This window comes from Bubalus kerabau, chromosome 1 (assembly GCF_029407905.1).
Source record: "Bubalus kerabau isolate K-KA32 ecotype Philippines breed swamp buffalo chromosome 1, PCC_UOA_SB_1v2, whole genome shotgun sequence".
In the NCBI taxonomy this organism is placed as follows: Eukaryota; Metazoa; Chordata; class Mammalia; order Artiodactyla; family Bovidae; genus Bubalus; species Bubalus kerabau.
This window is the reverse complement of record NC_073624.1, coordinates 239,732,379-239,746,581: the sequence shown is the minus strand read 5'-3', so window position 1 is coordinate 239,746,581 and position 14,203 is coordinate 239,732,379. Positions and strand designations below refer to the sequence as shown.

The 14,203-nt window shown below is 40.6% G+C and overlaps 1 protein-coding gene and 1 long non-coding RNA gene across 23 annotated transcripts in view; one reads left to right on the top strand and one right to left on the bottom strand.

Moving 5' to 3' along the window:
• The window catches only part of LOC129636993 (uncharacterized), a 499,812-nt gene that overhangs the window by 24,132 nt on the left and 461,477 nt on the right, over positions 1–14,203 (bottom strand). For 7 of the 8 annotated variants that reach the window (XR_008707270.1, XR_008707263.1, XR_008707260.1 and 4 more), the window contains one exon: positions 356–526. The exons of the other annotated variant lie outside the window; for it this stretch is intronic. This is a non-coding gene — a long non-coding RNA (uncharacterized LOC129636993). The remainder of the gene's footprint in view (positions 1–355; positions 527–14,203) is intronic. 8 annotated transcript variants of the gene reach the window in all.
• Positions 1–14,203, top strand: part of EBF1 (EBF transcription factor 1) — a 429,773-nt gene that overhangs the window by 404,437 nt on the left and 11,133 nt on the right. For all 15 annotated transcript variants that reach the window (XM_055560798.1, XM_055560723.1, XM_055560715.1 and 12 more), the window contains 3 exons: positions 9,489–9,554; positions 10,543–10,720; positions 11,385–11,564. In XM_055560798.1, the coding sequence (XP_055416773.1) occupies positions 9,489–9,554; positions 10,543–10,720; positions 11,385–11,564 (424 nt within the window). The remainder of the gene's footprint in view (positions 1–9,488; positions 9,555–10,542; positions 10,721–11,384; positions 11,565–14,203) is intronic.

The following is a 14,203-nucleotide window of genomic DNA, read 5'->3' as shown; positions in this document are numbered from 1 at the left end:
CACATTATTTTTCTGGGGAGGGAGATTGTAGCTTCATTAAAAAGGCCATGACTCCCACAGAAGTTTTAATTCTCACTGTGTTACTTTATTTATGTTATCTTTAACTAACCAACTCTGCATAAGTTATTCTGTCACTATTGAATCATGCCCAATTTAGAGATGAGGAAACTGAGGCTCAGGACAGCTCGTGCAGCTGTCGATAAAGATTTTTCCATTTCCAGATTTCCTCACCATTAGTCTGTTCAGAGTCTTTCACAGGGTTTTGCACGCACATAATCCGCGTTGGCTCTAAGAATGCACATAGTTTGCCCAAATTCTCTGGGAAATAAGGAAGGGTTATCACTGCTATGTCTACCTCCTGCTCCGTAAGCCTCACTGGCTGTCTGCTGAGCTCGAAGCTGGTCTGAGTCCACCGATGAGGAAACAGAGGAAACCGAGGGCTGCGTTTGCAATGCTGAAAGTGGCCGAGCAGGTTTTGAGTCAATGCTTTTGGATTCCAGAGCCCGAATCTCTAAAGCACTGCCTCCTAGAATTAAGAAATGGGAATTGTAAGGAAAAAGGCAGTTTTATAAACCAGATTTTTAGAATTTCGCAAGTTCAGCCAGGGGGAGGAGGAAGGTGGTAGCAGGGTCTGAGGGTAGCTCACAGATGGCTGAGTCAGGGGAAAGAGGCAGCAGGAATTAAAAATACACATACAGTACCAGGAGATAATTCGCTTTCTCTTTAGCCCCTGAGTCATCACGGTAGGGACTTGTAATAACAGCTACTCCAATAGCTGTATTCTTGAGCCTCCTTCAAGTCCTTTTTTAGCATGGAGCTCTTGATGGGTGGGTGCGCATGCATGTGTGTGGGTAACTTTAACCTTCATATCACACCCTGTGTACAGAGGCTTTGAATATAATTACTCATTAGTTCAAGGAGAAGTCACAGGGGAGGCACAAGGGGCTCATTTCTACCCAACACCCTTCTCTTAAAGACCAAAGAAACAGAGACACTAGGAGGTCTCCGGCCATGCTTGCTGTTTTCAGCCTTGAGTAACACTTCAATTAAACACTGGAGTAATAAGAACCAACAGAGCCCCAGCAGTCTTGAGGCAGTGAATTTTAATTGCAGTTATAGTCAGGACCATCTGTAAAGCTTTGGGAATCATCATTTACAGATACCATTCGTCTGGAGGTACATGCAATAACCAGTGATGTTCAACAATTTAAGAAGCCAAAACCAACTCTATTTTTGCCTCCCTTAGATATCCTTAAAGTCCAGCGTAGTTCCAGCCTGCATGCATCACTTACTCAAGTTTAACTACACGTACTTGTCCAAAAATATAAATATACACATACATTTGTATACACACACGCCAGACACATACACAGACATACGCCGACGTACATAAAATGAATCTCTTTGTTTACTCCATGGTCCTCTTACTTTCAAACTAGATATTTATTCACTCTCACCCTAGGGAAAGGGAAGCCACAGCCAAAAGACAAAGAGAAACACAAGTAGTTAATTTCTGGCTTTCGTGTTTCTAAGAGCCCAGGCCTTGGCAACTTAAAAGAGTTTCAAGGGTAATTTTGACTCTAGGCAGGTTTTGTTTCATGTGCTGACTTTACAACCTAGCCCTGAAAAAGGCACCTCTGTCCACAGCCTTCTCTTTAAGCAGAGACTTTCATCCTGATCAGAAAGTCGATTTCCAAGGCCACTCAGCAGGACCTAACCCAGAGCGTTGGTCTTAAACCAGTACAATGAATCGGAATAAGAAGAGCCAGCCAGAGGTTACCAAGTTCAGCTCTGTACCTCCAAGCAGGTCATATCCACAAGGGTGCAGACACCATTTTTCACTGTATTTGTGGCGGGAAGCACCCCAGGCTCCCATTCACCAATTACCATGACACCATTTAGAAGAGATGCCACGAGACCAAAAAGAGGGGGGGAAGCCATTGTCATCACTCTTCTCAGGAATACCTGGTTTCACAATTTATACTTAACTGCTGACACTTGAAAAGTCGAACATTTTGGTAAAATGAATCAAGCTGTAATGTTTCTTTTATGAGATCCCCTTGCAGGAAAGGGAGGTTTGGCACCTCGTGGAGACCAAGCTTAGTTATCCATCATAGTAAAGTCAGCTGTCCTAGCCGGCTTCTCAGAGGTCACGCGATCGAACCAGCAGCTCTTACAACTATATTATTGCTTACGGAACAGTAATTGAGGCACGAGATAAAAATTACCTGGTCTAATAGGCAGCGAACAATTTTCACTCAATAAAATTATAAGCCAAATCATTCATTTCATAACACTCGGGCTAATTTATTTGTTGACCTTTTAATATCCATAGCTCTTCAGTGGTATTAACTGCAACTCAGACAAAATCTCTTGTTCATTTCACTTTCATTGATTTTTTTTTCCATTGAGGCAATAACAGCTGCCTGAAAACAGCCTTTTTCTTTCCACTGTAAAAGTCAATCATGTAAGTTAGTATGTCTTACGTTGATATACCTGTGTTAGCTTACAACTGCCTTAATTTCATGTGATTCAGAAGTCTTCTATACCATGCTTGTAACAAATGCAAAGCTTTCTGGTGCACCTTCAGCCACGTGGCACAATACCTAACATACGTTTGAGAAGTAAGAGGAGTATCATCTAATCTGAACACAAAATCAGCCTCAAAATTAGAGGATGTTTGGAAGCACCCCTCCCCTTCAAACCTCTGCAGTGTCTTTAGAATACTTTTGAAGCCTCTTGTGCGAATAGCAGTAGACCCTTTCAAAATACTTCAATCCTTTGTTTTGAAAATTTCTGCCGATTTTGATTATGGTTTGAATTTTATCTTTCTTTAAAGGCTATGGGAAATGAGTGTGTGCTGGAATGCTCCTTAAGCTTCCACAGGGGCTTCTTATATAGTAAAATGCTCTGAAGTCTTTAGAATGCAGGGTTGTAAAATATAATTGTTACACATTTGGCATTTTATGCCTCCCTAGAAATAACCACTTGCTACCTACACCTCATCTATGTTCCTCCTTTCCATTTCAATTTAGTCTAAAGTGGTCCTTAGCCATAATGAGAATGCCCCTTTCAACAGAAACATGTTTAATTATATCCATGCTAAATGTAAGCGACACTTCTCAGTCATAGGGCTTCTGAGTAAAGAGTGTTGAAAGTGTGACACTAAAGGCGTCTAATGATCTGCGGTAAGCTCCATTTTGAGAAGTTCATAATACCAGAAAAAATGAAAAATTTAAGGAATGTCTCAGAGGATTGGAAACTAAACAGTGCTCAAGTATTATTTTGGTTTGTTTTATTCTTTCCCTCACTGCCCTCATTATAAGATTTTTTTTTTTTTTTTTAGGACGCAGAGTCTACCATTGTGGAATTTTCCATTTGGCTGAATAAACATAAAGGAAGTTGGGATAGAAAACTACCCTCCACAGAAAGACCTTTCAGTACAACTAGTATTCGTTGTGCTGTACATACAGCTCTGTGGGAAATGGGCTGCCGGAAACTTCCAATCAATTTTTCAGCTCTTAGACTTTCCAATCAGTGTCCCCCACACTTTCAAAAGCAAGTGGGGAAAGAGCTGGAACTTAAATAAGCTGAATTACACTGTTCAAAATTTGAATCCAGTGTAAACTCCAGAGTGAGGAGGTACATGGAGTCAGTGCTGATTTCATTGATAGGTGCTTATCGACTTTAAATCAGGAGTGATTTTGCCATTCTGATATTTGGACCCACTGTATCTTGAATCCCCTGATAAGGAAGGCAGATTGGTGATAAATGGGTGTCAGGGAAATGTGCAGTGACAGGAAAGTATTGTACTTCTTTCATAGGAATCGCCCAAGTCAACTTGACTTTGATAATTGATGCTTATCATTTAGCTTCTGTTTTCTACGTCCCTCAAAACATTATTTTCTACTTGAGGGAGCATAAAGCCAAGCACAGATTGTCTTCTGAAATTACTGAAGCATCCCTGGGCTTTAATTTTATGAGGGAGTTTCCAGAGTCTCAAAATCTGATTCTGATATTTGAAATTAATGTTGTGTTGGTAAATGGGTACCCATCTGGCTTTATGAGTTGGTCTATATGTGTTCTGAATGGAAGGGAGTTCAGGCTATCTCCCCTGCTCATCTGGGTTTGAATTACTTGAAACATTGAACTGGATTTATAAATGGGCTCAGTATCAGATGTTTAGACACCCTTCCCACTCTTCCTGGGAAGCCAGGTGGGCACAGTGAATATGCACTTATTATTAAGAGCAACACATTTCAGATCAGATGCCAATGATTCACATGGAGGGTGAATAATCCTCAGAGATTTTACTGTCATAAAACAGAAGGAAAGATGAGTTAGCCATGTCTGCATATCAGATATGATATGCCTTGTTCCTGAGAGTATGCAAAAACCTAAGTATTTCTAAGAGTCTAGGAGTACAGTTAATAAAAGGCTAATGTACATCAAGACCAGCCTCATGTTGATAGCAGCCTATAACTTGAGATAATGTCTGTACCCGAGATGATTCATTATATTAGTCACAAAATTAAAGTGTAAGTACAAGCCAGCAGGAGTGAAGGAGCAAATTTACTTAAAAAATTGATATAAAAAATCTCCCCAGACTTGACCTTTGGGAATTTATATATTGGATTAAAAAGTCTAGAGCCAAATGGGGTACCAAATTTAAGTCTTCTACTTTTATAAACTATGCCAAATATATGACTTGGTCATTTCCTCATATAAATTAAGCACATACTTTTAAAAATCAGTACCTATTTTAGACTCTTCAATAAGAATTTCTCAAGGGTTGTGGTTTGCTGAACACAGTGCTAGGGGCTTAGAGAAGGAGATTAAGACATAGCCATGACCTCAAAGTACCTACAGTCTAGTTGTTGGAGGTTGAAGACTCGCACACGTAAGAGCAGAACAAAATGACCCTACAGAATCTACTTCTGTGTGGCTCTGGGTGGGGCAGTCAGCACTCTTTTTCAGAGGAATGAAAGAGGTTAGAAGCTGGAGTCTCAGTGAAGGTGGAATTAGATCTGATAGGATAGTGTAAGTATGAAGAGTTCAGGCTCTGATGTGTAACAGGACTGAGCTTGAATCCCTGCTCAGACATTCATTAGCTGTGTGACCTCAGGGCAAATTGGTGGACCTCTCTGAGTCTCAGTCTCCTTATCTGCCAAATGGTGATACAGAGTCTCACCATGAGGACCGAATGAGCTAAAGTCTCCCTTTCCAAACACAATAGTTTTCTTTTCCACCACCACCAGTACCACTTTCATTACCAGACTCTACAGGATGGGAAGGCATTGCAAATGGACACAGACTGAAGCCAGTGTTCCAGATGAAGTAAGAGCAAATGAGTGATGGTTTGGAGCTAGGAGGGGGCCCAGCATGTTCCTGCTAGACTGAGGAAGTCAAGCTAGCCCAGAATAGAGAGCAGTTCTTCACATGTATAGGGAGAAGAGGTTGAATAAAGAGGGGTGGAGATCTTTTGCAACCTCCTAGGAACCCTGTACCTAAATTCTGGGAAGATAGGGTGCCTTGAAAGGTGCTGTTGAAAGAGGAATGTTGGTGTGCGACTACTTGGGCAACAGGAAGTTTAAGAATTATTTGCTAACTGACTGGTTGCAACATGGGAAGTAAAGCCATATCTTCTCACTTTTTTGTAGCCCATTTGGCATTTTTATCATTAAGGTTCCAAAACATAGCAAAACTTATGACAATTATACTTGACTGTTCCTTGAATCTCTCCAGTGTTTCTACTAATTCTAAACAGATTTAGTATAGCTTATCCATTTTTTCTCTTCAGAATCCCATTCATATAATCATCAATGGTCATAGCAAGGCAGGTAATGACCAGTTTTGATTGTGAAAGGAAATAGGTCAGTAAAAAGTTGCTGTTGTTTTTAAAGAGTAAACATTTTCTATGTCTTTAAGAGAGAATAAGTCCAAACTTATGAAAAGAAAAATAGTCTGACTCAGGATATAGGTTGGAGAATAAGCATTACCTCTATAAGGAGACTCTGGGGCTTTTCAATATTTAGGGTACTAGTATTTGTCTTCTTAATTGCCCAATGGGATATGTATTTTTTTAATCCAAGGATAGGATTAATTATCTTGGAAGAGTCTAATCTCTACCCTCATGTTTTAAACTGCAAGCAGGGAGTCGTTTTAAACATTAAGAAGAGAAGAGAAAATCTCTCTTGACAAATAAATGCTTTGAAAAATTAGATATTAGTACTAGTCAGATGCTCTTTCTTTTCAGAAATATTAAAATTGCATATTAGAATGGAAGGATCCTTATACGATGTCACAAAAAATAAGACTTTAGGAACAGTTTCCGAGACAAAAGATTATATGAAACATCCAGCTCTTCCCCTTATGGGAAATTTCTCTCTCTCTTTTTTTAACATCCCAGGCTCAATCATTTCCTAATGTGAAGTTACAGATTTTTCAAATTACCATATAAAACTGCAAAAAAATTACACTTGTGACCACCAAAGAGATAGCATATACTATCAATTTGATTTTAAAAGGCATATATCTTTTATACTACCTGTCATTTTTATAATGCCTTTTACAAATTTAATCAATACATTTTAACATTCTATATACTTTAAGTGCAATATACAATAAATATTCAAGTTTCATCTTAAACATGCTTTAGCCTTTAAATTGTTAAAACTGCAGTGCCCTTTCAATCTACTTACATAATGTCATAAAATATACATTTCAAGGTAAATGAAGTCAGCTACTTCAATTTAGTCCCTCAAACTGGTAGTAAATGAGAGGTTAACACTATGGTGCCAAACCCATTATTGAGTAAATTTAGCACCTTGGACAGCTCTGTAAAATCTTTATTGCTTTCCTGACCTGCTCGTCATGTTCTGTCTGTGTGTTCAGTGGTTCTCAGCTCTGATTGAAAGGCAATATATTAGATCCCCAACACAAACACGCTTGGGGGCTAGTTCACTGGGAGCCTAATGACATGGAGGTGAGAGCAATTTTCTGGTCACCGAAATCCAAGCACCTTGCAGGTTCGCTGCACTAACTCATAGAGGACCCAGACATTTCCTTTCTCCTTCCCATTTGCAGAAATAACTAATAGAAGCTGAATCACATTGGCCAAGCTGAGCCAAAAGCCGTCTCCCCCTTAAGCCCCAAGTTGATACCACAATGAAGGACACTTTAAAATAGGCAAGATGCCATTTAAGAGAGTCACTTTCAGGACATGACATTGGGTTCACTGTCCTCAAGACTGCTGGTCTGAAGCAATGCTGGGCTGCTGACCTGACTACAGCAATGTGCCTAGTGGAAAGCGTGTCCTGGCTCCATGGATTGAAGGAGGAGGCAACTCTAGGAAGTGAAGTTCACGTTTCACTTTCAGGGGGTTGAATGCTGATAAGAACTCTGGGCATTGAGTAAGGAGAAAAAGAAACAAGTGAATTATGTCATCAAAACCTGTTATCACTAAAAATATCAGTTTAAAATATATATCCTACCCTGATAATTGGAATTTTTCAGGTACAAGAACTTCAAAGATACTGGAGTTTATTGGAAGTTGCCTCCTCCCTGGTCCTGTGAAATTAATTAAAATAAGCGCTGCTTTAAATCCTCAATGATACTGTTTCAAGATTGAAGTTCACAAATGCAGGTTCTAACTGCATACCTCATCTTGCTTTTGACAAACAACAGTCTTGTATTTTTTTCCCTAAAATGAGAAGAAAGAAAAATGCCTTCTTTGCCAAGCCCAAACACTGACATAAATATTCATTTGAAGAAATAAATGAATATAGACCCAGAGAAGTCAACTTTTAGTATATAAACTAACTTGATCCTATTTTGTTTTCATCTTTTCTAAGAGCCAGATAAAGCCGTGAGGTTTTAATGAAAGCAGTACGGGCTGAATTTGATCTGGGGATAGGGTTTACTGTGCCCATACCATAGTAAATTATTAACTGCTGTGGTCAGACAGCACTGCAAACAAAAATGTGGTAGGTTATCCTGTAGCTTGCATTAAAAAATAAAGAAATTATTTCAGATGGATTGATTCAAACCCCATTGATTATATAATGTTTTCCACTCCTTACCTGAAAAATAACAGAACTGTTTTGTAAATGGGGTATAACAGCAGCTTAAAGCACGCATAAATGTTTATTGAGAACTGAAAACTCCTCTACCTCATTTTTGAATTTAGGACATTATATATGTCATAAGTAGTTACTGCAGTATGACAACTATTTTATCTTATATTATAGAGAATTTAAAATTGAAAAATGCTAATATGTATCTAAAAGCTTGTCATTTCAAGAGTTGTTCAAGGATTTTTGAAGAGGCTATGGTGACAGCAAAATGAATGTAATTATATTCCTATTTTGTGATCAATGTCTGCAGTATGTGAAAATTGAACAGTACTGCTTCTCCATGCAGAAATCTATTATGTAAAATGTTTAAAGTAAAACTTCTTCTTGAAACTTTACCCACAGCAAAAAAAAAAAAGTAAACATATCTTCTTGCAAATCACCTCTGATAATCATACCATGCTTTCATGTTTGGTTCTCTGATAAACCTCCGTTTTATATGTATCAAGCTTAGCTTTTCTTTTCACACTGCAGTATAAATGAATCTTCAGAAAATTGGGGCTGAATAAAGGAACAATTTCTTGTGGTTAGAGTGAAAAAAATTACCACCACACATATTTTTGTAGAGTGCCCTATATTATTAGAAACAGGCATGCTAGCTAAATATGGAAGTCCACCTAAATGAAAGGAGACATTTTTTTCTTCAACTGGAGTGAACAGCAGAGCATAACACCTAGGAGGAGGATGAATGAGCAATTGGGGAAAATGACAAACAACACTGAAATAGCAAAGAATTGCTATAAAAGAAGCAGACTCTGCCAGTCATGACAATTGGTGCAGAGGGAGCTTCTGGGGGCAGGAGAATTCTTTTGTAAGAACCTCTGACAAAACAGCACATCACCCCCTGATCTCATGACTCTGCCACACAAGGGAGATATACAAGAGGAGGCTAATGCCACATGCTTCTTACTAGCTGAAGACTGATTGGAAATCTCTTGAAAATGACCTGTCTGATAAGGTCATGGTTCCTGGAATAAGCAATTAAGTGCAAAATAAACACTTCTTAGGGATTCATAACATGCACCAACTGACATCGATCGTAGTAATCTAGTAAATGACCTTGCAATTGTATTCAGCAATAAACATATGAGTGCTTTATCGTGCTTATGGCAGACTATTGAGTGATGTATTTTATCTTGCAGTACCAATGATGCTCACCTTTTGACTTGATTAAGTGTGTATATGAACAGGGATAAATTGGTGATTTAACACCATTCTGGGGTTCCCCAAACCCACTGCCCTTAAAGTGGTGTGTTGGCAAAGGATGGTGAGAGGGAAAATAGAACATGATCATGTGAAAAGGTAAAGACATCCTGCCTTCACTCAGAGGACTGTATCTGCTTTTCTCCTTGACAGGAAGTGATACTCAAAAGGGCTGCAGATCTGGTAGAAGCACTCTATGGGATGCCCCACAACAACCAGGTGAGTGTGCTGGGTCTCGAACCTTCCACATTCAGCGGAAGCTCCCAGAGTCCTCGTGAGAATGAAAAAGCGTGAAAATTATAAAAGCGCTTTCATGAGTTCAGAGTAAAAGTCATTCAGGCCTAACATGTTGCAAAGCCATTCAGTTCCTCTCTCTTCTTTTGTAAATCTTTTATTGCCTTTTCTAGGGAATAATTTTTCTTATGAGAAAAGGTACTTTATTTAAAAGGAATCTCCTGTGGGAATATAGTTCATCATTGAAGAAGAGAGTTACTGGTGTTCAATTTTATTCCTTTCAGGTTTTTGAGAAAATTTAGGAGGAAAAGGGGGCTTAATTTCTTCTCCTAAAAAGTGTAACAAGGCCTGAACATTGTCTGCGTCTGTTTCATAGAGCAATTCCATGTTTCTGATTCAACTTGCTCAGGAAACTACAAGTCTGAGATAATCCTTCCTTTTTTGTGTCGCTTGAATCGGTTGGTGTCCAAGGGACACAGCCCTACTAATACTTAAGGACACACTTAACACACTAACACTGAAGGACACTTAACCTTCCCTTAACTTCATTCAGGGAGATGAATTTCAGGGCACGTGTGCACACATGTGTGTGAGAGAGTGACCCCAGAGTTTTCTGTGTTACTGGTGGGGAAGGGAAGGCCCCATGTTGCTGTCCCGTACTGCAAGGTAGTATGGAGGACTGGCTGAGTTAATCGGCTGTCAAAGTCACACAGAGTTATGCAGCCCAGCTTTGTCCTTAAGGAGGTAAGTGTCCTTAAATGAGGTCTTCGCCTCTCTAAGCCTCAGTTGGCCCATCTGAGGTATGGGCTTGATGATGATGAGACTGAACACACAGGTTTGTTGAAAAGGTTGCAGCAGTTAGTGCAGTTAATCATGGAAAGCCCTGAGTGCAGCCTGCAGTAAACACTTGGGATGTGGTACTCCCAGGAATGTGACTGGGGCAGTTAAACCGGATGTTCCTGTTACTTTTCAGGAGATTATTCTGAAGAGAGCGGCTGACATCGCAGAGGCTCTGTACAGTGTTCCTCGCAACCACAGCCAGCTCCCGGCACTCACGAACACCTCAGTCCATGCGGGAATGATGGGCGTGAATTCCTTCAGTGGACAACTGGCCGTGAATGTCTCTGAGGCGTCGCAGGCCACCAATCAGGGTCAGGAGCCCTCCCTTGTCCCCAACCCCACCTGGGCTGATTTCCTTGCCCCTTCCCAACCTCAAGCTACCCCTCCCCATTTATTTGACACAAAAGAGTTTATTTAAAAAAATCCCCCCCCCCCCCAAAAAAAGGGAGATTCCTGGGTCTGTGTGTATCAGATATTATTGTAGACTTTTGGTTCTAGCCATCATGTCTGGTAATCTGATGGGGGGTGGCTAGACAGGATCCATGAATTTAGCCATCTCTGCATTCGACTTTTCACTGTAAACCATGACTGACAGGTCCCAAAGAGGGCTGGAATTGAAGTTCTGGAGGGGCCAGAGCCTATCATCCTCACCCAGGGAGTAGGAACCTGTTACCTCCAGGGTACATCTCTCAGATTGGGATTTATTTCTGTTCCAAAATGGTAATTTATAGGTCCTGCATTGCCACTTCTCACGGGCCCGCTAAGTATTTACGATCTCCTGAGAAATGTGTCTTTTGCTCGCTTCCCATTTTAATCACAGAGCTAGCACCACCAACCCACCCATGAATCACTCGGCCCCTTCCCTTTGGGATGTGGTGAGGGGGCAAGAGACAGAGACCTCCTTTCCCCCAGCCTCCCAGGCCCACCACCCACCTGAATGCCACCCTCATCCTTGCTTTCACCCCCGCCTCTCAGGTTTCACCCGCAACTCAAGCAGCGTGTCACCCCATGGGTATGTGCCGAGCACCACCCCCCAGCAGACCAACTATAACTCGGTCACCACGAGTATGAATGGATACGGCACTGCTGCCATGTCCAATTTGGGCGGCTCCCCCACCTTCCTCAACGGCTCAGCTGCCAACTCACCCTATGCCAGTAAGTAAAGATGTGTGTCCTGTGTTTCTGCACATTTTTTGCTTCAAAACCTGGGCGTTGTGCTGTGTTGGCTCATTGTGCAGGCTCTGCCCTGCCAGGTGTGGACCCAGTGATGCAACCCAAGGCAGCACTGTCTCCAGCAGGAATCTCTGCCCTCCTTGCTCATCATTGCATCATTGCCTCCTTGCCCTGTCTCTCTAGCAGAGCTTGCCTGTAACCAGAGTAGCAATGTGAGGTCATTGTGAGAACCCAAGCTTCCAGTCAGACGGACCTGGGTCTGACTCTTCTACCAGTCACTCACGTGGCTCTGAGCAGGTTCATCTCCTCTCTAAACCTCAGTTTTCTTATCTGTAAAATGGGGAAGGAACCCACTCTCCCTCCCACACAGTTGCTGTGAGACTTGGATAAAAGAATGCATGTAATAAGCTTGTCCTAATGCTCAGCCCATGGGTGATGCAGTTAGTAAATCTCGGTAATAATCATAATGATAGAATGATAATCTTAAGTGGTGCTAGTAGTTTAGCATGGTAATGACTATCTAAACCTTAAAATCTTTTATTTTTAAAGATATTTACTTAAGTGGCTGCACCGGGTGTTAGCTGTGGCATGTAGGATCCAGTTTCCTGACCAGAGATTGAATGTGGGCCCCCTGCATTGGAAGCATGTAGTCTTAGCCACTAGGCCACCAGGGAAGTCCCTCTCCTTTATTCTTGTAATGTTTAGATTTTTTTTCCCTTTGTGTTTAATTTGTACAAAGAAAAACCAAACATTCAAACCAAAAAACACACTTTATTTTTCCCCAAAATTTGGCATGATGAAAAAACATATACAAGAAATTGTTCTTTTGTGCATTGCCCCTGTCTTAAAGAAGCTGAGGTTAAAGGATTTATTTTTTTTAAGTGCAGTGTTTCAATTGCATCTAAAGAACCTCAGGGAACTGGCGTCTTTACATACAAAATGTCATGAGCTATGTCTCCACTGTCTCTCGATTGCCCTCTGAGGATTTTTACATAGAAAACCAAGTTCATCTTGGACAGTGTGGGTGGCTCTTCTGGTGTATAATAATTCTAAGCTCTTAGAATTTTGTGAGCTGATAGAAGCTGTGTTGTTACATGAAAGAATGGTATAATTTTTTAAAAAATGAGAGTCTCAGCTAAAAATACTGAAAATGATGCTTTCTCTGAGAGAGGAAATGCAGAGTGTGCTAGGCTGTTGAAAGAGGAAAGATCATTCTTGGCCTTTGCAAGAAGTTAACTTCTGAAAGTAATACTTAGTGCCATTTACCTTTCGGCTGAATTTGTAGGCTCAGTGTGAGCTAAACCTCTGTATTTCTTTATTTCTACTTGATCTGTTTGGAATCAGCAGCTTGTTGTACATTTAAAATTCTCCCCAATAATCTGCATATATTACATCTGTCTGCTGAAGCATCAATGTTTGGGGCCAGTTTCACGTTAGACTTTGATTCATCAAAAGATTGTTTCTTACAAATCTATCATTTCAGTGTTCCCGTTTCTACTCAATCAGAAAAGGTTTCAATCATGACCTGAAAATTAAAAGGTGGCATTCTTAATTAAATCAATAACCTAATTGCTATATGGTAGCAATTCAATTTAGGGCCTTGGATTGCTCTGTCTTCCTAAGCCTGTGCAGACACCCAGCGACCTGAGCCTGAGATTGCATCTGTCAGACTGTGAAACTCCCAACATTTAATTTCCATTAATTGATTTCCTCAGTGCTCACAAATATAGTATTAAATTCTCAAATAGGCTCTCAGATGGGACGGTTTTATCTGCATAAATGCAAATAAAACAATAAACAAAAAGCCCAGCTGATTTGAATTTTTGCCTCCACAATATTTAATTATTCATAAACCACTCATGTTGAAAAATTCCAAACAGAATAAAAAATAAAATAAGACATTTCCACTGGTGAACACCCTTTCTGGTGTGGTGTCTGATAACTAATAATGTTATAACAAATGGAACTGCTTGACTATATTTCACCCCTTCCTCTGTTAAGGCCCCCCTCAAACACCCCACCTCTAAATACACATAATGATCGCATTTGCCAACGAGATTAATTGCCTTCCTCAGTGAACCAGCAGGATTTCAAGTCTACGAATATTTAAAAATCAAACCTCCAGTGCAGGAGTTTTGCAATTTAAATGGGTGTTATTATTGAGTGCATTTTCACATTTACAAATCCTAAGAGATGTATAAAAATGCTGGTCTCATTAAAAGAAAAGTACAGTTTAGAAATGTTTGTGAAAATCCTGAGGATTGGCCGCTCCCTGTTCTGCTCCATAAAACATCCAGTGCGTTTGGGTTGTGTAGTGCTGAAGGCTGATTAGAAGAGGTCATTTCCCCCCATGGCAACTGCTATCTGTGACTGACTTGATAAGCTCTTCCCTAAGTTTCCAAAGCCAGGAGGTTGAGGGGGAGGCCACTTACTCGGGGTTTGGACTGTGGTATGCTCCTGGGAAGGGGCCTGTCCCCTTGTGATCTGTTTCCTTTGCAGGGTAGCCTCGAAGACAGAGCCCTGCACTGGGGTGTGGTTTCCTAACTCACCTTTCAGTTCACTCACTGGGGCAAGTCACTGGACTGTTTTCTGAGTCTCTACTCGCTTGGTTTGCTCAGGTG